The sequence below is a fragment of the Vicugna pacos genome, chromosome 17 (assembly GCF_048564905.1).
Source record: "Vicugna pacos chromosome 17, VicPac4, whole genome shotgun sequence".
In the NCBI taxonomy this organism is placed as follows: domain Eukaryota; kingdom Metazoa; phylum Chordata; class Mammalia; order Artiodactyla; family Camelidae; genus Vicugna; species Vicugna pacos.
The window spans coordinates 52,907,953-52,929,893 of NC_133003.1; the positions used below are offsets into that span (position 1 = coordinate 52,907,953).

General features: G+C 57.9%; 1 protein-coding gene across 1 annotated transcript in view; it reads left to right on the forward strand.

Annotated features, from left to right (window-relative positions):
- Positions 1 to 10,437: 10,437 nt before the first annotated feature.
- The window catches only part of WNT7A (Wnt family member 7A), a 57,913-nt gene continuing 46,409 nt past the window's right edge, over positions 10,438 to 21,941 (forward strand). The window contains exons 1-2 of the mRNA XM_015241371.3: positions 10,438 to 10,656; positions 15,371 to 15,597. Of these exons, the coding sequence (XP_015096857.2) occupies positions 10,586 to 10,656; positions 15,371 to 15,597 (298 nt within the window). The 5' untranslated portion in view covers positions 10,438 to 10,585. The remainder of the gene's footprint in view (positions 10,657 to 15,370; positions 15,598 to 21,941) is intronic.

Here is a 21,941-nt window from a genome sequence, read left to right on the forward strand (position 1 = left end):
CTAATATTAGCAGCAGCATTCTGGATCTCTTTCTAGGCATGTGTATATGGCAGGAGGCAAGGAGAGAAGAAAGGAGGAAGGCTGGGTGCAGGGAAGAAAGAAGAGATTTTTATAAAGTGGGATCACACGCTGTTCAACAGATTTTAAGATAAAATATATGGAACTTATTCATACTTGAATTTAACAAAATAAAAGGAACTTAAATGAAATAAAAGCAGTTGCTAATTTTACCTATGGTTTCCAGACGGGTATTACTTCCTACACAACTCCCCCAAGATTATGAAGAACATTAAGATGTTGGGGGGTCATTTATTTTCTTAAATTACATTTTTACTCTTAGCTCAGCTTTTCCCTGCTATGAAGGATGAGAAAAGCAAGTGGGTCACTCTCCTCCATGCCACGCCCAACACTCTGCTGTTGGGCTATTGTTTTTGTAATGCCAAGGTCTATGGTATCTACATTTACTCTGCCACCTCCCTTCCCTTGGATGTTTCATCCTAGTTCTGGGTTTATTTGGAAGCATTACTCACCTCTTGTCCTGTCACCTTGGCTTTTCCCTCTCTGAGTTCCTTGTTTAGATTTGTCTCTTGATGAGCAGGGCCCCATTCAACAAATGTGAGCACAGAGATTTGTTCGCAGACACTTTGCCCAGTTCAGGAGCATGCTTCTCATCTAGATTTGCGTGACTCCAAGACTGCTGTGGGGACAGGAGCTTCTGGTTGGAGGTTGGCATCTGGAGAAGTAGAGAATCACTCTCTCTTCCTGAACCTTCTATGGAAGCCAGACGAGGCTGGACAGGACACAGGGCTAACTCTGACCAAAGGGTCAGAGTCAGGGCTGGGCAGGTTCCCTGGTGCCTCTAACCCAGCCCCAGAGGTCTGAGCAGGGAATTAGAGATACCGGCTTCTGGTCCTCTTGTCCTGGTTTTATCTGGAGCCTGAGGACTGTGGACAATAAGGAAATTCAAAGCATCTGCTTTCCTTTTACTAAAAACCAAACTTCCCAACCAGGGGTCTAAACAATAAAAAGTCTCTTTCACTTGGAGGGGAGGGTGCGAAAAAAAAGCCCAGAGGTGGGCAGTCCTGGCTGTGGCAGCTCAGCCACATCGCAGGATCTTTCTTGGTCTCCTTTCTGCCATCTTTCTCAGGGTGGTGGCCAGAGGTCAGGGAAAGAGGGGGAACCCGAAGGACTAGGGGCCCAGAGACTTCCGCCAGAGTCTCACTGGCTGGAACAGAGGCCTGCAAAGGATGCTGGGAGATGTAGTTCCTTAAGTCAGAAGACAGAGGCTTCATCTTCATGATAACTAATACATCATCACTTTTTAATCTGCGACAGCAGCAGCTGCTCTGATTCACTTACAGGTGTTTGTCTGAAGGGTCAGCTGCAGGCAGGTGCCAGCTGCAGGTCAGGCCCAGAGCTAGCTGCCACGTGTACCGTGGTGACTATAGATGGGGGTCTGTCCTCACGTGGGTCCCCTGGGGGTCACTATGTGCCAAGTACCTGATATCCATCACTCACTTCAGTTCTCATAACAGCCCTGGGAAGTGAGCACTATTACCCCATCTTACAGACAAGTAAACAGAGGCTCTGAAAGGCTAATAATCTATTCAAGGCTCCACAATTACAAAGCAGAGCCCGAATTCAAACCCACGTTGATGTACTCTGAAGCTTTGGCTCTTTATCATTTTTCCACACCAGTGGTTCCCATCCCTTGCTGCACCGACCACCTGGGACCCACCTCTCAGAAATTCTGACTTAATTGGGTGGAGGTAGAGCCCGGGTGTCGGCACACTTATGTCACCTTAATTAGTCCCCTCAGCAACTGGAGATGGGATTTTTCTATTTAAAATTGGGGAAAGATCCAGAGAGGTAGACTCACTTGCCCACAGTCACGCAGCAGGTTGGTTCACAGTGGAGCTGAGATGTGTGTCCACTTCGCTTTACCTTCTCCAAAGAGCTGTCCTTGGCTCCAGAAAAAGGTGGCTTCCGTAAAGTCGGGGGTGTACTGGCCAACCCCTCCGCCTCAGCCAGCCCAGAAGCCTCTCTGGGAATGTGTGTGCCCGAGGGGCAGGGCAGCACGTGGCAGCTGGGTGATAAAGGGCCGGGCCACGCCAGGATGTGCGGCGGACGCCCAGCCCGCTGAAGGCAGAGGTGTGGCCGGGCCGGGCGGGGGCCGGACGTGGGATGCACTTTTTCCCCAGCACAGCACGCTGTGGGTTTCCTCTTCCCCAGCTGAGCCCTGATATGTCAGGCCCAGAATAGGTCACTAGCCTGGGACTGGAGGGCTGGCCGGCGGGCAGGGGCCCAGGGCCAAACCCGGAGGAAGTCACATGGTGGGGGACACAGGCCTGACCTGTGGTGAAGGGAGGGAGATATTTCAGGCCTGAGAGGAAGGGCCCAGCCCACGAGATGAATCACCAGGGACAGATTATCCTGAGGAAGACCTTGGGGGTGGACTTGTGATAAGCACCCTCCTCCCAAGGTGACCAGAGGCCCACGACAGCTGGCCAGTGGTCAGCGAGGCCACGTGTGGCTGGAGCAGTCCGATGTGTCTAAGAATAGCTCCAGGTGCTTTCCAGAAGCGACTTCTCAGTGGCCTTACACCAGGAGGACGAGCACCTCCATGTTCAAGATGAGAAAACACAGCTATGGGATAAGTCACCCACTCAAGGCCACCCAGGCAGAGGTGGGACTAGACGTGGAAGCAGCCTCTCTGCTGCCGCCCCGCCCCAGGTTTGTCTCACAGACAAACCCTCCGCTCGAGGCTCCTCGCGGCCTGCCGGGCCCCGGGCCCACAGCTACTTCCAGAGGAGGCCCTAGACTTGTCCCAGCTCCTCACCGCGCAGGCGGGAAGCATGGAGTCCGGGGGGTCAGAGGGGATTCTGATGCCACCAAACCCCAAGCCCCCCATCCCACCCCCACACACTCTAGTTACTTAGTGTAAAATGGCCTTGTAATGACCTTAACCCCAAGCTCAGCGGAAAATCCCATCCACCTGATGGCCCATCTCTGGACTCACAAACCACAGGACTGCACGGTCTCAACAGCTCAGTGTTCCTGGAACCTGAGGAGGCTGCCTGTGCCCCCTCCCCTGCACCAAACGGTGGTTGGACCAACTTTTATTACAGGCATACCTCGTTTGATTATGCTTTGCAGATAGAAGGGTCTGTTTGTTTTACAAATTGAAGGTCTGTGGCAACCCTGCCTGGAGCAAATCTATTGGTGCCATTTCTCTAACAGCATTTGCTCACTCTGTGTCTCTGGGTCACATGGTGGTAATACTCAAAATATTTCAACCTTTTCATCGTTATTTTATCTGTAAAGCTGATCTCTGATCAGTGATCTCTGATGTTACTGTTGGATAAAGATCACGACTCACTCAAGGCTCGGATGATGGTTCGCATTTTTCAGTAATGAAGTATTTTTAAGTTAAGGCATGTACTTTTTTTAGACATAATACTATCGCATACTTAACGGACTACAGATAGTGCAAACACTGCGAAACCAAAAAATTCGTGTACTCGCTTTATGGCGATAGTCACTTCGTTGACTGGATAATCACTGGTCTGGAACCGAACCTGCAATCACCCAGAGGCCTGCCTGTGTTCCACTGCACAAATAGGTACTATCCTAAAATTAAGTATAGGCTCTTGTCAAACCAGCAAGTTCTAGATGAAATACAGACAACTACAATCAACACTACGAAAGCTAGCTTTTAATTAACGATGCTGACAGTGTGACAGAGGGGGTCGCTGTGGTGCGGCCACATGGCAGCTGGCAGCCGGACCGAGACGGCCCCGCCAGCACGCGGGACCTCTCAGTTCTAAGCTCGGTGCCGTGGGCTTCCTGTGTCGTGGGGTGAATCGCTCACCCACCTCTTCCCTCAGTCCCACCTCCTCCTGCTCTTCCTTCACACAGTGCAGGAGCTTCCATGCACTATCTGCAGGTTGTCGACCTCTGCTTTCTTCTCATGAGCCTCAAAATCAAGAAAGCGGTCTCCTTGGGCAACCCCACGACCCTAAACACAGAGACCAACTCAAGCGGGGCCGTCAGCGGAAGGCGGCCCCAGGCCAGAAGGCTGTCGTCCTGACAGTCCAGAGCAGATGGACATTAGATTCACGTTGAAATGAAACAAGGCAATTTTAAAAGTCTCACTCTTGGAGCCTTGAGCATGTCTCTGGAAAGCTAAGGGTCTGCAGAAGCCGCCTCTGGGGAGACACAGACTTCGGGCAGCTAGGCCTGGCCCTGTCTCTGAGCCGGCGAACTTGGGCCGGAGAGGGCGGGGCCCTGCTCTTTCCTTCCCTGACCCCTCTGACCACCATCAGGTGTTTTCCCGCTGGTTTGATGAGGAACCATGTCCCAGCCAAGTTGTCCTCAAATGCCAGAGGCTCCCCTGAAGTGAAGTGAGCTGCCCTCCCTGAGAGAGGTCTGAGCACAGCAATCACCACTCAGTGGGCGGGCACTGGGTGCAGCCTGGGGGCAGTGGGGCTCCCCAAAGACCTCAGTCCAACGAAACCAGACTTGGCCCGTGCCTGTGGGGCTGGTTGTAAGCAGAGACATGGTGCCCACCTCCTGCAGGAAGTCCGGGACAGGGACCTGGGCATCTTTTATTGTAACCACATCATTCTGATGCACGCGGGAGTTTGAGAAGCAGTGACCTAGATGGCCTTGGAGATTCCTGAGGGGCCTAAAGGGCTGGATCCCAATACACGTGCTGTCACTGAAGTCGTCATCATCTTCATCCTCGTCATCATCAAGTAGCTGTCATACGTTGAGAGCATGACAGACGCCAAACGCTCTGCTACGTGCTTCACACATATGAGTACATGGCAACCGTGAGGTAGCAGGATTATCACCAGCCCAGTTTACAGACAAGGAAACTGAGGCTGGGGGAGGTAAGTCATTTTCCTAAGATCACACAGCGGGTGGCTGAGCCAGGCCTCGAGGTGGGGCCCGCCGCCCCAGTGCCCGCAGCAGCACTCCCTTCCGACTCTGCTCCCAGCCGGCCGTGTGTCTCGGGAGCCTCTCGGACCTGCTTTGGGATTGTCTCCTCTTCTATGGAATGGACAGTCTCTTTGCCCGCGTCGTGCTCCATGATCTCCGCCCCAAATCTGCAAGCAGGCCTCTTGGGTTTGCGGCCTAGCTGGGCTGTCAGTGGGACTTCAGCAGCAGGAAGAGTGAGGCGCTGCTTTTCCAGCCCCGACGCCCACGGTCCAGCTCTTCCTGGTCAAGATGCTTCTGCCCCGTGCAGGCCCCCTGTGTTCACTGAATCGCCCGCTGGAGCAGGCAAAGCTCCCGTGCAGCAGCGGGAGGGCTGGGATGACAGCAGTGGGGAGACCCCCATTCCTGGCAGGGCTGGGGAGGGGTGGTGGGGAGACAGAAAGGGAGTGGATAGTCAGGTTTATGGAGCACTCACTGCGGGCCAGGCCCTCAGCTAGGTGCTGGGCAAGGGACTTCACCTCTCCGCAGCTCAGCTTTCTCTTCTGGAAAGGGAAGGTGTTACGAGGAGTAAATGAGACTCTCTCATTATTAATTCTCCAGTGGCCATCCATTTAGGGCTGACCACATGCTGGCCATCGTTCTTGGAAATGCAACAGTGAAGTGACAAATGTCTGCTTCACAGGGCCAGCAGTGCAGGGTAAACCAGACAACAGTCAGCCAGCAAGTGCATATGCCATGTAAAGTGGGGGGTGGAGCGGCAGTGAATGGAAGGGAAATAAAGCCAGGGTAGGAGGTGTCTGGAAAGTGCCGTGAGGGGCAGGATGGATGCTCAGGGACGAGTTGGATGGAGTAAGGGACCACTGAGGACACTGCCTGGGAGAAGAGTGTTTCCAAGGAGCGAAGACACAGAAAGGGGTCCACCCGGAGCCCGGAGCACAGCAGGTGCTTGGGAGGTCGTACCTCCTCGCCTCGCTCTGAGGGAGGGGCCAGCCCCGAATCCTCCCAGAGGGACCGTCTCTATTGCTGCGGCTCCCCAGCTGTGCGAGTGTGGCCTGCAGGCCCCCTTCTCACCCCACAGGCGTACATCCTGGGAGAGAGGACGTGGAGATGAGCGGCCCCAAGGCAGGAGAAGGGGGAGGAAGAGCTTCTGTGGAAGGGGTCTACCACCCGCCGGCCTGGCCCCGGGGAGGCCGCCATGCCAGCCCCGAGTGGGCAGGTGCTGGGCGGCCACAAAGTCACGGAGGCGCACTCACTCGTGAAAACCCATGTGGGCAGGCATCCTGGAGGAGGCAAAGTCATTGACTTCCTCGAAGCTGCACAGAGCAGTGACAAAGGGGAATGTCATTCTCTTGACTCCCACACCCCACATCCCTGTGTGCCTTCGGCTAAAAGACCCCCACATTCCCCACAGGCTGCCCGGCAGTGAGTCGCTGGGAGCTGCCCCCGGCCTTTCCATGCTCCTGTCTGCTCCCAGTTTTTCAGTGATAAAAGCTTTCCCTCTGGTTCGTGTTGCTGATTTTTTTTTAAGTGCACCTGAAGGCAGAGGCTGTCTTAAACACAGATGTCCTTTCCTGGTCAGGGGAGGCACCGAGTGGTGGCTGTGGCCTCCCCATTAATTAACGTTCCAGATGTGTCCGCAGCCCTCCCTGTGCTCCAGGCAGCCTTCTAATTCTAAGCACTAGCATCTCAAACCTCACAACCACCCTAACGAGGTAGAATTGGTTACCACTCCCAGTTCACAGGTGAAGCAAGAAGCGATGGAAGTATCTTCCCCGAAACCACAGAGATAGACGTGGAGCCAGCATCTGACCCCTCCAGAGCCCACGCTTAGAGCAGAGTCGACTACCAGCCAACCAAAATCGTGTTAACTTCCATCTATGCAGCCCTTGGGAGCTAAGCAGCCTCTCTCTGCCTCCAGCAGGGGGCGCCCCGGACCCTGCCCCACGCTGGGTGTGGGACACCTGCTGAACCCAGGTGCCCTCTCCTCCCTTGATTAAAGCAGAGGGAGACAATCTGAGAGAGAGAAATGCTGGCTAGCACTGCTCTGCCCAAGGAGAACTTTCTGCAGTGGGTCCCACGGAAGAACAAAACTGTTACACCTGGTTCCAGGTCTTGGAATGAATCAGATACAGCTACCCCTTGGGGATCAAATTTTTAAAAAAAACAACGGTCATGACTCACGCAGCTATTAAGGGGCAGGGCTGGGACTCAGGGTCAGGCTTATTTGATCCCAAAGTCTATGGTCTTCTGTCAGGCCTCAGTCCTCAGCTGATATGAGCCCTGTGCCTGGTGCTGGGGACACAGCGATAGGGAGACAGCATCCTGACATGGAGCTCATGGAGGTGGGAGAGACAGGAGCCCAGACAGCATGTGGGTGGGAAGGGCTCTGCCAGGGCAGCCCTGGGGCATGGAGCACAAGGGAAGAAGCGTATTAAAATCTGTTCCCCTCAAAGGAGGGGGTCACGCCTGCTGGGCCCCACACCCAGCACGGGGCCTGGCGCAAGGCAACCTTCAAGGCACGTGTGATGAATGAATAAATGAGGAGTGACCAAGTGCCCAGGACAGAGGCGAGGTTAACCAGGGAAGGCTATTCAGATGCGCTCACGCCGGGTGGGCCTTGAAGGACAAGTTGGGAGTTGCGGGTGGAGAAGGGGTGATGGCATTCCGGGCAGGGGCAAAGGAGTAACAGGTGAGGAGCAGTTCCGCAGCTTTACTTTTTATCACAAGCCACGATATATAACCCCCCCACACACTACACTCCTTTGGAGCCTTATCATGTACAGTGTTCTTTTCTGGTCAATTTCCGTTCGGGAAATGTTCGTGGCAACCCTAATCTGTTGTGATACAGGCTCAGGGGATTCGGGGAAACATGGAGGCTGGGAGGCAGTTTGGAGCCAGACTGTAAGGAGCTTCAGAGGCCGGGGAAATATGCTGGCACCCTTCTCAGTCCTCGCCTGCCCAGCAGGATCTGGCCCTGCAAGCTCCTCACTCCTCCAGCTCTTGCAGTAACTTCCAGCCCCTCCAGCCAGTTGTGGTCTGTTGCCTCCAGCTGCTCCTGTTCCCAGCTGCTTCTTTAAGTCGTGCTAAGGCCCTGGGGCTCCCCTCGACCAGCCCCTTGGCTTCCCATCCCCGCCTTGGCTGGAACAACTGCCCACTCCTAGTTGTGGCGACCCCAGTCCCCCTCCCTCCTAAGTTCCCAAAGTACACATTCACCTGCCCCTTCAGTAACCTCCAGACAATTAAACTCAGCACCTCCAAAACTAAGTTCATCCACCTCACAGCAGCTCCTCCCTGGCCCATCTCTGCCACACTGTCCCATCCCTGGGCCTCCTCATCCCATCCACTCTGCCTTCAGACCAGCTCTCAAGTCCATCCACGTCTCTCCCTGACCCTTGTCCAGGCTGAGCCTCTTCTCTCTCGATGACTGTTGAGACCTCCTGCCCCCTCTTTTGGTCCCCATAACAGCTGCCACAAGCCTTCTGAAACACAAATCCGATGGTGTCACCCCCCACACGTCTGCCACTTCCAGCACTGGCCTCAACTGGGACCATGGGCTGGAACGCCCACCATGGCCTCTCCATACGCCTGAGCTTCCTTGCAGATGGCAGCCCACAGCCTCCTCCCCTGGTGGTTCAGGGCTGCAGAGGAGTGTTCCAGATGACAAGAGGGAAGGGGTGTCACTTCTGTCAAAGCCCTCACAAGCTCACCTGGATTCAAGCAGGGGGACACAGAGAACCCACCTCTGAGAGGCCATACCCACCAAAACGCCCCGTGTCTGGACCCCGGGCCACGGGGCGGTCTCCCCTCTGGTCTGGGCCGCTTTGCCCAGTCCTCTCCGTCGCCCTGGTGGACTCGCCACAGGGCAGCTTTCAAGCACACGAATCAGATGAGTCTCCCTTTCTATGCATCCTTCCAGTGTCTTCCTGCCAGGCTTCCCACTGAAAGCCAGGCTCCCCGAGGTGCCCAGCAGGCTCTGTGGGATCGGCACACCCCCACCTCCTCCCTGCTGCCCTGCTGGCCTTCTTTCTCCTTCTCCAGCACAGTCCTTGTCCCCTCCTGGCGCACACACCCACCCCTGACTTCGGCGCTGCTGCCCGCCTTCCTGCAGGGCGGGCCCTCAGCTCCGTGTCCTGTAGGTCTCGGCTGGGACGCCACCTCTTAGATCTGGAGCCAGCCCTCCAGCACCCAGCGCTGTCTCTCCCACCACCCCGTGTTACCATCCTCACTGGCACCTGTGACATCTGCAGTTACGTATCTGTTGATCTCTGGTCTGCCTCCCTCACCAGCTCCAGAGAGAAGGGTATTGTCTTTGTTCCTTACCGCATCTGCGGTGCCCACCATGGTGCCTGGCACAGACATCTGTAGAATGGGAATGAACGCATGAATCGTGGTTTTCAGGGAACGTGCGTGGTTTAGAAGAGCAATTAAGAAAGACAGGCAGGCGGGAGGGGCTTTCACTAGAGTCAGGTGGGCCTTGTATCCAATTGGCCCTGCCACTCACCAGCTGGTGACTGGGAAAACACCTTCGCGTCCGTGAGCCTCAATTCCTTCACCTGAAACTTGAGTCCAACAGCCCCTCGCTCCCGGGACTGGGGAATATCACAGGAAGGGATCAGGACGGCTGGTCAGCCCGGACGCTGTCCCTGGGAGAGAGGCCAAGCTGCACCGCCGGCCGCGCCCGCCAGGTGTCGCCGCGAGCGCGCGCTGAGCAGCAGCTGCGCCCGGAGCCCTCCGGCGGCTCGGTCGCCCCACGTCTTGGTTACATGCGGGGCATCCAGGCCTCAGCCCGACTCCGACTGTCTTGTAGGAGCGCGATTCAAGAGGAGGCTGTCCCACCTGGGCACCCACCTGCCGCCCCGCCTCGACTAGACGGGGGTGGGGAGGAATACGCTGAGCCAATTATCCCCGTTCCGCCAGTAGCCGTGCGGAAGGGGGCGCTCTCCCCTGACGCTGGGCTGGAAGCCGCGAGAGGGGAACCCGAGTGCGCCTAACAGCCCCCAGCTGGGTGCTTTCGGCCAGGTGGCGGGGACGGGGAGGCAGCCCAGGGCGCGAGAGTTCTCGGCCGAGTCCTGATTTCCCTCCAACCCGAGGACAGTCCCTGGGCGTCCGCTCGTCCCGCAACTTATGAGTTAGCGCGGGGTGGGGGTCGTGAGGACTCCCACCGCCCCCTACCCCGGCTTGGCGCCTCTAAGCCGGGAGGGGGCGCCGCGGGAACGCGTGGGGCAAGCATGAGCGCGCTTGGAGCAGGCGGCCCTGTCCCGCGGGCGCGGGGGCGCGGGGCGGGCGCTCCGGGGAGGCGGGCGGGGGAAGGGGGCGGGGGAGGGACGGCAGACAGGAGGGAGGGGCGGGGGCGGGCGGCTGCAGCGCCCCCGCACTCTCCGCGCCTCGCACACTTGCACCGGCCGCTCGTGCGCAGCCCGGCGTCGCCCCGCGCCGCGCGCTCGCTCCTCCCTCCCTCCTCCCGCTCCGTGGCTCCCGCGCTCCCGGCGAGGCTCAGGCGCCGAGCGCGCGGACGGGCGCACGACAGACGGCCCCGGGAAGCCTCGGCCCGTGCCTCCCGGGCGGGCTATGTTGATTGCCCCGCCAGGGCCGGCCCGCGGGATCAGCACAGCCCGGCCCGCGGCCCCGGCGGCCAGCGGGGACTATGAACCGGAAAGCGCGGCGCTGCCTGGGCCACCTCTTTCTCAGCCTGGGCATGGTCTACCTCCGGATCGGGTAAGGGCCGCTCACACCCCCTGCACGCGCGTCCCGACAAACTTGGCGTAGCCCGGGGAGCGGTTGTGCCGCCCGCGAGCCGCCGCCGGCCACCAACTTACTTGGCTTCTCGGAGAGGCGGGGTGGGCGCGGTGCGGGAGCGGTGGGCGCACAAAGGTCCCCCTCAGGCGGGAGCCCCAGGGGCGGGTACTGCTCCAGAGACAGGGGCAGGGGGACCGGCCATCCCGAGAACGCCTAAGGCTGGAAACCCCCAGAACCGGGGCCAGCCAGCAGGTACGCTAAGGCTTGGGGGACTCTGAAGAGGACTAGCCGCTGCAAAGGGTTAGCCTCTCACCAGGGACCCTTCAGACCAGGGCATGGGAACAGCAAGTCCAGCAGAAACACCCAGCCAGGACCACAGCCGCTCCCAGGGAGCTCAGCCCCCGGAGCGGGAGAGGAACTCTGTACACAGAGGCGCGAGCACGGCCGCTCCTAGTACAGGGCAGTCCCCGGGTGGCGGGCGGGGCCGTCCGTGAACAGGGAACAGGTACCCGCTGCTCAGAGCCTTGCCACTCCCCGATGTCCAAGGGCCCTCAGACTCCCAGAGCCCTATCCCAGGCCAAGGGGACAGCGCCAGCCATCCTAACATGCACACAAAGGTAGGACAGGAGATGGGCCAAGACATCTAGGGAGACAAGCTCACAGAGCTAGCGCCAGAGAGAGGCGGGACACCCCGCCCCCTAAAACTGGGCACCCGAGGCGGCCGGCGGGCCCGCGGAGCAGCCCTTGCCGCCTCACCCCAGCATTTCTAGGAGGTGGGGCCGGGGCGGCGCTCTGGCTGGAAGGTGGGAGGGGGCGACTCGAGACGCGTCTTGGAGCTGCATTTGCACGGTCACCCTTTGTATTTCGGAGATTATGCGCGTGGAGCCCAGAGGGGTGGGGTGGGGGCTGTGGGGATGGATAGAGGTTCTGACGCTCGCGGGCCACCTTGGCAGGTTTCACGCAAGCTACTCCCCCAGCTCTGCTCCGCTTGGGGAGCAGCGGCCAGGGTGCGTGTGGTGGATCCTTTGTGTTTTGTCACTCCCAGTCCCCGCTTCGCCACCCCGCGGCTCTGGAGCGGGGATTTCGCAAGTTGACCGGCCGGCCGGGCGGCAAGCAGGTGCGCGCAGAGCTGACGAGGCGGCTGCCAGCCCTGACCGCGGGCCGAGAGGCGGCTGCGGGGTCGCCCGCTGCCTGCCTGCCGGTGTGTTTTAAGTGTTATTGATTCGCCCGCGTCTGGGTGGTTTTTCTTTTTTTCCCCTGCTTTAATCTTCATCTTGGCCCGCGCCCTGCCGCCCCGCGCGCATCCAGCATCCAGGAAGCCGGTGGGGCTGATTGGCGCAGGCCGCGTGCGGCTTTATCTCCTTTTTAATTAGAAACGGGGCGGAGGGACCCGGGAGCCGAGAGAGAAAGGGAAAACAACAGAAAATAACCTCCCCTGGCCGCCCCGCCCGCCCGACCTCCCGCCGGCGCCGAGACCTCACAGTCCCCGCAGGGGCCCGGCTGCCTGGAGGGAGGGAGGGAGGGAGGGAGGGTGGGAGGGAGGCACCGAGGGCGCCCGGCCTTCCGCCCCGCGGCCGCCCTTTGGGGCGGGGAGAGGGCCAGGTCGGGAGGAGTTGCAGAGTGGTTTGGGGCCAAGCCTGCTGCGCTCTGCACCTCGGGTTATCCATCTTTAAAATGGGCGTGAGAGGTAAAGTCCCATGGTTCTGGAGAGGCCTTCCGGTTCCCCCTACTGATGGCAGGGCTTCGGGGGTTATTTTTATTTTATTTAGGTAGTTCAGGTGAGGAGCACCAGCCTCTCGTAACAATCAGATCCAGTAATAGTAGCTGTTACAGCAGCTTGTTTCTTGAGTAGTTACTGTCACTTTCTGAACTCTTCCTGTGTTTTAACCCATTTAATTTTTCAACAGCCCTAGGAAGTGAGATCTAAGTAGCATCTTCCTTTTAGTGACGGGAACACTGAAGCACAGAGAGGGGGTGTGACTTGCCCAGGGTCACACAGGTTCTAGGGGAAGAAAATCTGGATGGCACCCCGGGCCTGGACGCTTGGCTGCCAGCCTGTGGTTGCTGTGCGCTCCCGACCCTAACAGGTCCTTACGGCCTGCTGCTGGAGGGAGTTCCTGGTGGCCGGCTCGGTGTTCAGAGGTTCCTCCTGACTTGTGGCCAGAACATCTCCATTTGACTTAATCATTCTATGCTGCCTCTTCCTCAGACCTTCCAAAGAGTTTAGCTCTGCGTTAGACTCTATTTTAGTGGCTGAGATAATGACTGAGAGCTCTCGCCAGGCTCCCGTCCCAGATCCTTGCCCCAGTAGCCTCCAGATCTCAGCCTCTGTGGGCCCTGCTTTCTAGTCCTGTGGCGTGGACAGGCGCAGTGGACATGGCAACTCCCGCCCAAGGTGGCTGTTGAGAGAGGCCGCGTGGCTGGCGCTTGTGGCGGCGCCTGGCACACCACCTTGGCGCAGGACAAGGACGCAGCAGGCGCCCACTGGTGCATCCAAGGCAATTTGGGGGCACCTGCCGTGGCACAGTCACCTTGAGTGGCGTTGTTGAAGCTCTGTGCCCAGTTCACTCAGTAGCCATCTAGCGAACCAGCAGACAGCTTCCCTGTCCTCAAAGAGCTCATGGGCTGATGAGAAACGAGTGATACAGCAGTGAGCACACAGATCAAAAACACACAGGTCCATTAAAACATCTCAGAAGCCCATGAGTAATCGAGAGTATTAAGTAAATAAAACAGACTGTGATGGAAAGTTAGGAGGGATGGGGCGCGGAGGCAGGTTCCTTCGCTGGGACGGTCAGGGCGGTGACCCTTGAGGTTACAAAGGTGATGGCAAGAAGCCAAGCACGTGAGCCCAGGCGGTGACAGAGCTTCCAGGGAGAGGGACTAGCAAGGATCCAGGACGCGAGGCAGGAAAAGGGCTGGCGTGTGGCAGGAGCAGAGGGAGAGAGGGCAGGAGTGGCCAGTTATGCACTTGGAGAGGAGGGGGTCACCTCATCTCCTGTGCTGTTGGCCAGGGGACCCTCGCTTTAAGAAACTCGAATTCCAAAACAACTTCCCATGGCTGAGCCTGGGCTGGAAGGAAAGCAAGGCACCTCGCTCGCCCTGCGGATGGCTGCAGCCTGCGTGAGTGGGAGCTCTTATTGTTATAACCAGAGTGAGGTCTTCTCTTTCAAAGGGTGCTCAATGACATTTAAACGATGGTCCGAAAGGAAGCCCCGACGAGTGGGTCATCTTTGTGCAAAGGGAGGGCTACCTGCATCGTCACGGTTACCGTTGGAGCTTGTTTGGAGTTATCTAGATACTAGGAAATGCGCCCCTCCTCATGCCAGATACGAGTCACACTGATGCCTCTCTGTCCCTTGTACCCTTCCCCACCCCTCCCCTCAGCTCCACCTTGTCCATCAGCAAGTTTGGTCAGCTGCATCTGCAGCCACCTCCGCCACTGCCACCAAGGCCAGGCCACCACCTCTGGCCTCCCCCTCTCCCTGCTCCTGTCTGGAGCCCCGCAGTCCTCTCCCCCATGGGGCCAGAGGGATGGGATCCTGTCCATAACCTGTGTACAGCCCTTCAGTGCTTTTTGATGCTTCTTAGAAAATTCTAGTCTTGAGCCATCTCCTCTCCCAGACCCTCCCCTCCCTGAGCCTTGGTACTGGATCAGCCTGTGTGGTTCTTTCTGATCCGTGGTGGTCCCAAACGTGTTCCCCTCCCAGGACTTTGCATCTTCTGTTCCCTCTGCCCAGAATACTCTGCCCCAGACCTTCCCATGGCTGGTTGCGGACCATCAGGTTTCAGCTGCCATCTCACCCCAGCTAAAGCGGCCCCTCTCCCTTCCCCCCCAGACCCACCCCTGCTGGCCCTCCCAGCATCTTTGTTGACTTTCTTTGCAGTGTACGTCACTGAACGGCCTGCTGCGTTCACTTGTGACACGTGCATCATCTTCTGCTGTAGCCCCTCCAGGGCAGGGCCTGGCCCATCTCCTGGCATGGTGCCTGGGAGCCTGGTGCCCTGATAGGTGTCTTGTTTGGATCTGTGCAGTGAGTGGGTTCGGAGGACAGGAAACCTCACTGCAGGAGTTGTAAGCATCCTCTAGGCCAGTTGTGTCCGGAGTGGGACACACGTACTGCACTGGCATGCGGGGAGGAGACACTAGATCTTCTGTTCGCAACTGCTTTTTAAAGACGTTTTTGTGATAATACACACACATGCATTATACACACTTAACATGTGCGAGCAGGGGTTCTTCTTTAATGAACATCCGTGCACCCACCACACTTTCAGAGGCCATCGCTGCATGACACCTGGTGGTTACCCTTCCCTGGCTTGCATTGCAACTTTACCCCATAGAGATGATTCCTAAACAATCCACTTTGCGTGATTCTAAGCTTCCTCTCAAATCCTCCCTGAGATGCAAAGACAACTGGCTTAGTCCACTTGACAATGTTTGTGACACGCGTCGTCTTTATTTGGGTCTAAAAAAGAAATCAGGCCTCACTAGTTTAACATCCACGTTGTGCAAGCACTGACGGGAAGTATCAATGAATGAACATGGGCTGGGGTGCAGGATCAAAAAGGTTGGGAGACCCCGGCTGGGAGCCGTGGAGGGGGGCGAGGCTGGTCACCCAGGGAGGGCCTGTAGGCTGTGCTCCGCACCTTGCTAGCCTAACGCTCCGTCTCTCCGTGTCCCCTGCTACAGCGGCTTCTCCTCAGTGGTAGCTCTGGGCGCGAGCATCATCTGTAACAAGATCCCAGGCCTGGCTCCCAGACAGCGGGCGATCTGCCAGAGCCGGCCCGACGCCATCATCGTCATAGGAGAAGGCTCGCAAATGGGCCTGGACGAGTGTCAGTTTCAGTTCCGCAATGGCCGCTGGAACTGCTCGGCGCTGGGGGAGCGCACCGTCTTCGGGAAGGAGCTCAAAGTGGGTACGTGCTCACCCAGACACCCCAGCAGGGCTCAGGCGATGGGGAGACCCTCACGCCTGCCGCAGGTCGGAGGGCCCCAGATGTGGGGTCCGGCAGGTGCCGCAGCGTGAGTTCGGGTCTCCTGACGAGGGCCCACACCACCCGAGCCGTTCCCGGCTCGGTTGCGGACTAGCCACCACTGGCCCGAATGCTAACTGGCTGATGGATACAGCACTGGTCCTGTTTTTTAAATTGAAGCCCACATTTTAAAGATTCTCTGTTTTACCTAAAAATTGGAATTTCTGACTTCTTTTGAAAAAGTGGCAGCGCTCCTGATAGCTTACGCCTGTGCCCACATAACTAAGATGTTGTGGCTGTGTGTGGAGCCGGGCAGCTCATTCCCTGCCGCAGTCCCCACCTCTCTCCATTACCACCCAGTCACTTTATATGACTTTCCTGGCCACTGTGGATGTTTGCATTTCCAGCCCTTGTTTTTTGGGGATGCTGGGTTGTGCAGACATGCACGTACACACACGGATATATACACACGTGTGTGCACGTGGAGTGTTGGGCCACACATTTGGTTTCCAGAGCAATTGTGAGGAAAGCCTAGTGGGCAGGACCTGGGGACAATGTTGGTTGCCGGGAGGCCTCGGTTGGTACGGGGAAGGCCATGTTGTGTGTCTTCTTGCTTTTGTGCATCTGGACAAGGGGACCGGGAACCCCACAGGCTCACTTCTGAGCCAAGCCATCAACTTCCTTGAAAGTCAGGGCAGCCTCGGGGCTGCTGGGCTGGAGTGGTCCATCTGGCCTGCCTAACGGCTCAGAGGGCACCCCCGAGTTCTCTCTCTCAGCCCCAACATCAGCAAATCCAGTTCATGCTGAAAAGATGCACCCAAAATCCAGCCACTGCTCCCTGTCCTCACTCCCTTCCCCTCAGGGCATCCAGCTGGCATCTCTGGGCCCCTGGGCACCCCCTCCCCCACCTGCTCCCCCCCCCATCCTGTAGCCCCTCCTGCAGGGTTGTCCTTTGTAAATGGAAATCAATCCTGCCATTTCTCTGCATAAACTCTTTGGAGGCTTCCCTTCATTTCAGAATGAAATCCCCACTGGTCATTGCCCGCCTGCAGCCCTCTGCCCTCCTCTTCATTCCATCTCTCTGCTCCCCCGCCCACCCAGCCTCGCCCTGTTTCCCAAGCACACAACAGTGGGTCCTGCTCTGGGGCCTGGGCACCATGCACTTCTCTGCCTCTCCCACAGCTCCAGACCCCACCCTGTTCTCTGAGAACGTCACTCCCCGCCAGCACCCAGGTCTCCCGCAACGTCCCCTGAAGTCCCCTCTCACCACTAAGCTCCATCCCACCAGCCAAGCATCAGGCACCGTCTGCATCTGTCCCCAGCCAGCTGGGAATGCCAGCTCGTGGGGGTCAGGGCTCCCCTGCCCCTTCCCCAGGAATGTTTTCTTCCCCTTCTTCTCGGAAGGAAGAGCAGCAGCATGCTGGTCCTGCTGCCAGGCTTGTTCGTCACCATCTTCTGTAGGCACCTTGCTACTCACACCCGAGGGGCCTGGGATCCCAGGTGCAGGGTGAGGGTGGCAGGAGACAGCAGCCTCCGCTCTGCATGCACGTCCTTTCTTTGTGATGTAGGATTTTGTCTGTACCACCTTCCTGCCTCCCTCTTCTCAACCTTGGGCAGGACTCACCTTTCAGCTGGAGAACTGAGTCCCAGAGAGAGGCTGGGGCCACCCCAGCCCATGCCAGGAGGGGACATCAACACTGGGACTCCAGTCCCTGAAATGCCATCTTGTGAGCTCTCCCTCATCATCCCTGTGGCTTTTCTGCCTTCTGTCCACAACCCTGTCATTATCTCATATTCAAACACGCAGGGGCCAGTCATATTCAGTGTCATATTCTGGCATTATTTTAGACTGTGTCTTTGCTGACATGTGAGATGTTACAGATGAGGAAGCTGAGGCTCAGGTCGGCCTGCCCAAGGTCAACAGAAGTGAGGGGCCGTGTCTCCTAGGACTGGGCTGATCCCAGCTCCGCTCCCAGTCTTGGAATAGCCAGCCAGTTGTAATAGTGCCTGCAGGGGTCGACAGGAGGGCTCGGCGCAGGGAGCCCCAGGACGAGGGAGCCTCTGCTGCCCAGAGTTGTCCAGTCGAGGGACCCACAGCAGGCAGAGGCGGGGAATACCACTGATATGCACCACCAGTGTACACTGAGGAGCAGCAGGGGCCTGGGGCAAGGAGCATTCTTCCAGAGGTGGACCTGGGTAGGAGAGGTTGCCTCAGGGAATTTAAGCAAACAGAAGCCAAGAAAACCTCTTGGATTGCGATGCTAAGGCAATAAGCCTGAGGGGCCTGGAAGGGAGTGGGAGCTGGAGCCAGGCGGTGTGTGGGGTCAGTCTGAGCAGTTTCAATTTCTAGGTGGAGGGACGATTGGGGAATTTTGAAAATGGGCATGACTGCCAAGGTAAGGTCGCACCACATGAAATCGCCACTATTCAACAGTATTAGGCCCCGTAAAATGGCAACATTGTATGATTCAATCTAATAGGAGTTCTGGACGAGTCATTGGAGTGGGTACAAAATTAATTCACTCATTCATTGTTAATCATTGATTCACAAAAAATTTGAGTGCCCACTGTGGCTGGAAGCTGCTCTTTCAACCTGTGTGGTCAGGGAAGGCCTCTAGGAGGTAAACCACAAGCATGTCTAGGGGAAGACAAAGGGGACAGCAAGTGCAAAGGCCCTGAGGCAGGAATGCGTTTTGGTAGTTTGGGGAACAGTGGGGAGGGCAGTGTGGCTGGAGTGCAGTGGGGGGGGGGGGGAAGAGGAAGGCTCAGAGGTCAGAGAAGCAGTCAGGAGGTGGACAGTGTGACATCTGTCTGGCCGAGTCAGGGGTTTGGATTTTCCTCTGGTGAATGGAGTGCAGCGGAATGAGAGGGTAAGGGAGGGAGTCAGAAAGCTGGTCCAGTCTCCTGGCAGGAGGTGACGGTGGCTGTGGCTTTGGCCATGAGCTGCCAGGATCGAGAGACACTGACGATGTGGAGGCCAGTTAGAAAGGAGTTCCCCTGGCCTGGGCTTCACAGGTGGTGGCAGTGGGAGCGGAGGAAGAGTGGGTCAAGACGAGACCCCTGTGTGTCCGAGCCGTCACTGCCCCCGAGCCCTGGTTTCCTCCTGTGTAAATGGGCGTGCTGCCCCAGGTCACCAGGAAGCAAGCCTCAGAGTTTTGTTTTCTGGGCTCTTCCTCAGGGCTCTGCCCCTGGGGGTTGCCTTTTTCTGCGAATGACCAGCCAACAGGGGCTGCCTTGTAGGGGTGAGGGGTCAGGAGGAGTGTAGTCATTGACTTCGGGAGGTCTGGCCATCAAGTCCACCCTCTGGGCAGCAGGGCACATCACCTGCCTTTGAAGAGACATCCCAGAAGTTCCACCCACTCTCCCGCTCAGACCCCATTGGCCAGGACCCAGTCACATGACCACACCTAGCTGCAAGGGAAGCTGGGAAACGTAGTCTTTTGTTCGTACAGCTGCGAGACAAGGCTCTGAGACTGAGGAGGAAGGAGAAAATGGACCTCGGGGTGGGCAGCGTAGGCTCTGCATCCTGTCAGGAGACCCAAAGGCCCACCTTCCTCCACGTCCTCAGCCCCCACTGCGGTCCTGGCTCTGCCCCACCCCCGGTGAGTGTTCTGGATTTTACTGCTGGGACCAGAGGAGAGGGCCGTGGCAGGACCAGGCCTGGTCCCCGTGGACAACAGAAGCCGAAACCCAGCATGCGCCACCCAAGGCGGGAGGGGGACTGTGTGCGCCTCAGTGACGGAAGTCAGGGCCGCGCCGGCCCTCAGAGCGGGTGTGGGCCTCCTCGCGGCGCCAGGCCCCAGGCCTGCAGGAACGAGCCGTACCTTCCAGGGGCAGCAGCCGCGAAGCCCCGCGGCTCACTCTGACTGCACCCACAAGCAGCGCTAGACGCCTGTCCCTCCCAAACCGTCACGGGGGCCACAGGCAGCAGAGCTTCTGTTGGCGAGGCCTGGGGGCTGCCCCAAACTGTCTCCTGGGGAGCAGGGCTGCCCACAGGGCTCCCAGCCAGCGTGGTGGCCGGAGCAGGGGGCCACAGGCTGGGCAGCTCACACGCAGTCCTGGAAGCTAGAGGTCCAAGATCAAGGTGCCGCAGGGTTGGTTTCTTCTTAGGCCCCTCTGCTTGGCTTATAGACGGCTGCCTCCCTGTTAGGTCCTCACTCAGTCTTCCTTCCGTGCACGTGCCCTGACATCGTTTCCTAATCTCCTAAGGATGCCAGTCAGGTTGGAAGAGGGCTCGCCCTACTGGCCTCATTTCCCCTGATCACCTCTTTAAAGATCATACCTCCAAATGCAGTCTGCTCAAGTCCACCACCAGCACACAGCTGGATCAGGGACGGGTGGTTTGAACCCACCCCTGTGAGCGTCCCTCATGCCTTCTCTCCCTCCGAAGCCACACTCTCTCTCCTGAGCCTTACCTTTCCCATCCTTGCTTGTTTATGTCTAATTCGTCCTGTTGACATGTCCCCTAGAAGTACATGATTTAGTTTGAGTTGCATTTAATTTTATAAGGGGAAGGCATCACGCTACCTGCAGTCTTTCAGAATTTACTTTCTCCCCCTTACTATTAACAGAGCTCATCTGTGTGGTTCCCCGTAGCGGCTGTCGGTTGCTTTCAGCTGTGGTGAACAGACACATCTGTGCACCACGCCTCGGTTGTGGGCGTCTGGGCCATCACTGACGGTGCCACCACAGGCCTCCCTGTGTGCATCTCTGGGCGCCACGTGTGTGCTGCTCTTGGGCACATCTTGGGAAATGGAGTTGTTGGTCTCAGGGCACGAGGACGGACCTGGTTTCTTCAGTGACTGGGCCACGTGCCACGCCCCCAGCCGGTGGCAGTGACCCGCGGCCCTTCCGGCACTTGGGGTTGTTCAGGAGTCTTCATTTTGGCCTGGAGGCTGAGTATCAGATGCTTTCTCCCTGTCGTCTTGATGTGTGTTTCCCCGAGCAGCGATGTGGTCGAAGTCTCTTCCTCTGTATTTGCTGAGCTGAGTGTTTACTCTTCTGTGAGTTGCCTGTTGGTGCTTTTTGCCCATGTTTCCATCAGGTTGTGTGTTCTCCCATCAGGTCTGGCCGTCGTGGTCATCTGTGTCACGGGCAGAGGAGCGAGCGCTGTGTCAGGCAGGGCCCCAGGGAGGTGGGTCAGCAGGACGAGCCCGGGCATCCGCGTCACGTAGCCCACCTGGCCAGGTGGCAGCAGCATTTTAAGGATGTCAGACGCTGGCACCTGGCGGGTTAGCTGTCAGAGGAGGCCCCCTTGCCCTCCCGAGAGGCCCACCTGCCTGTCTCCTGTGAAGAAGAACTCAGGGAACTGGGAATGCCCACTCAAGACTTTATTCCTGGTTCACAATAGAATGAGAAGCCATTGGTCCTATTTCTAATCTAAGCTCACCATTTGGGCTCTACCTACAAAATATATCCCTCAGTCTGTGCACGTCTTACCGCCTCCACTATCGCCTCCTGGTTCAAATCGCCACCTTCAGGGAGCTGTGCCCAACTACCACAGCCCCCTAGTGTACCCCACTTCCCCAGCCATGCAGCACCCGGCAAAGAAGCTCCCCAGTGTCGCTGTGACCACGGTGTCCCCCCATGTGAAGCCCTTCCTGTTGCTCTGAGAATAAAATGCCGACAGGTCCCCTGGTCCTTTGCAGCCACCTGGGACCGGCACCCCGACCCCTTCTCCACTCCAGCTCTGTCACCCACTTCCCACCCTCAAGCATGACAAAGTGCTTCCTGCCCCAGGGCCTTTGCCCTGGCTGTTCCGTTTGCCTGGATGCTCTTCCATCATTCCATCCTCGGCCTGCGTGTCAGCCCCTGGCCAGGCCCGCTATGCAGTGTGGACCCCGTCCCCAGCTGCGCCTCCCTTTGCTGTGTTTCCCCTGAGTCACTGCGCTACTCCACGGCGCCTCCTCTCTGATCTGCTCGTTTGTGCAGCAGCGCCATGTGACAGGGCAGCCCTGAAGCTGCCCGCTGCTGCTTTCCCGGGCTTCCCCCCTTCCCAGCCGTGGGCCACGGCTGAACAGCAGTGACAACAGTAGCCAAGTCACAGGTTGCGGGTGGCTGAGATTGCTTATCCCCACGAGGCACCCAGAACTGTGCCTGACGCCCAGGATGAGCTCCAGAAATCACAGCTGTGTTGTCCTTGGGTCTCTCCAGCCACAAGGACTCTGTGGATGTGGGGCACCCCTGGGTGCTGGTGCAGACCCCTGTTCCCACTCCTTCTGGAACAGGGGCCAGAGCGGAACAGCGACAGGGAGAGGCTGCTGAGTGATGGTGGGCAACGTGCACAC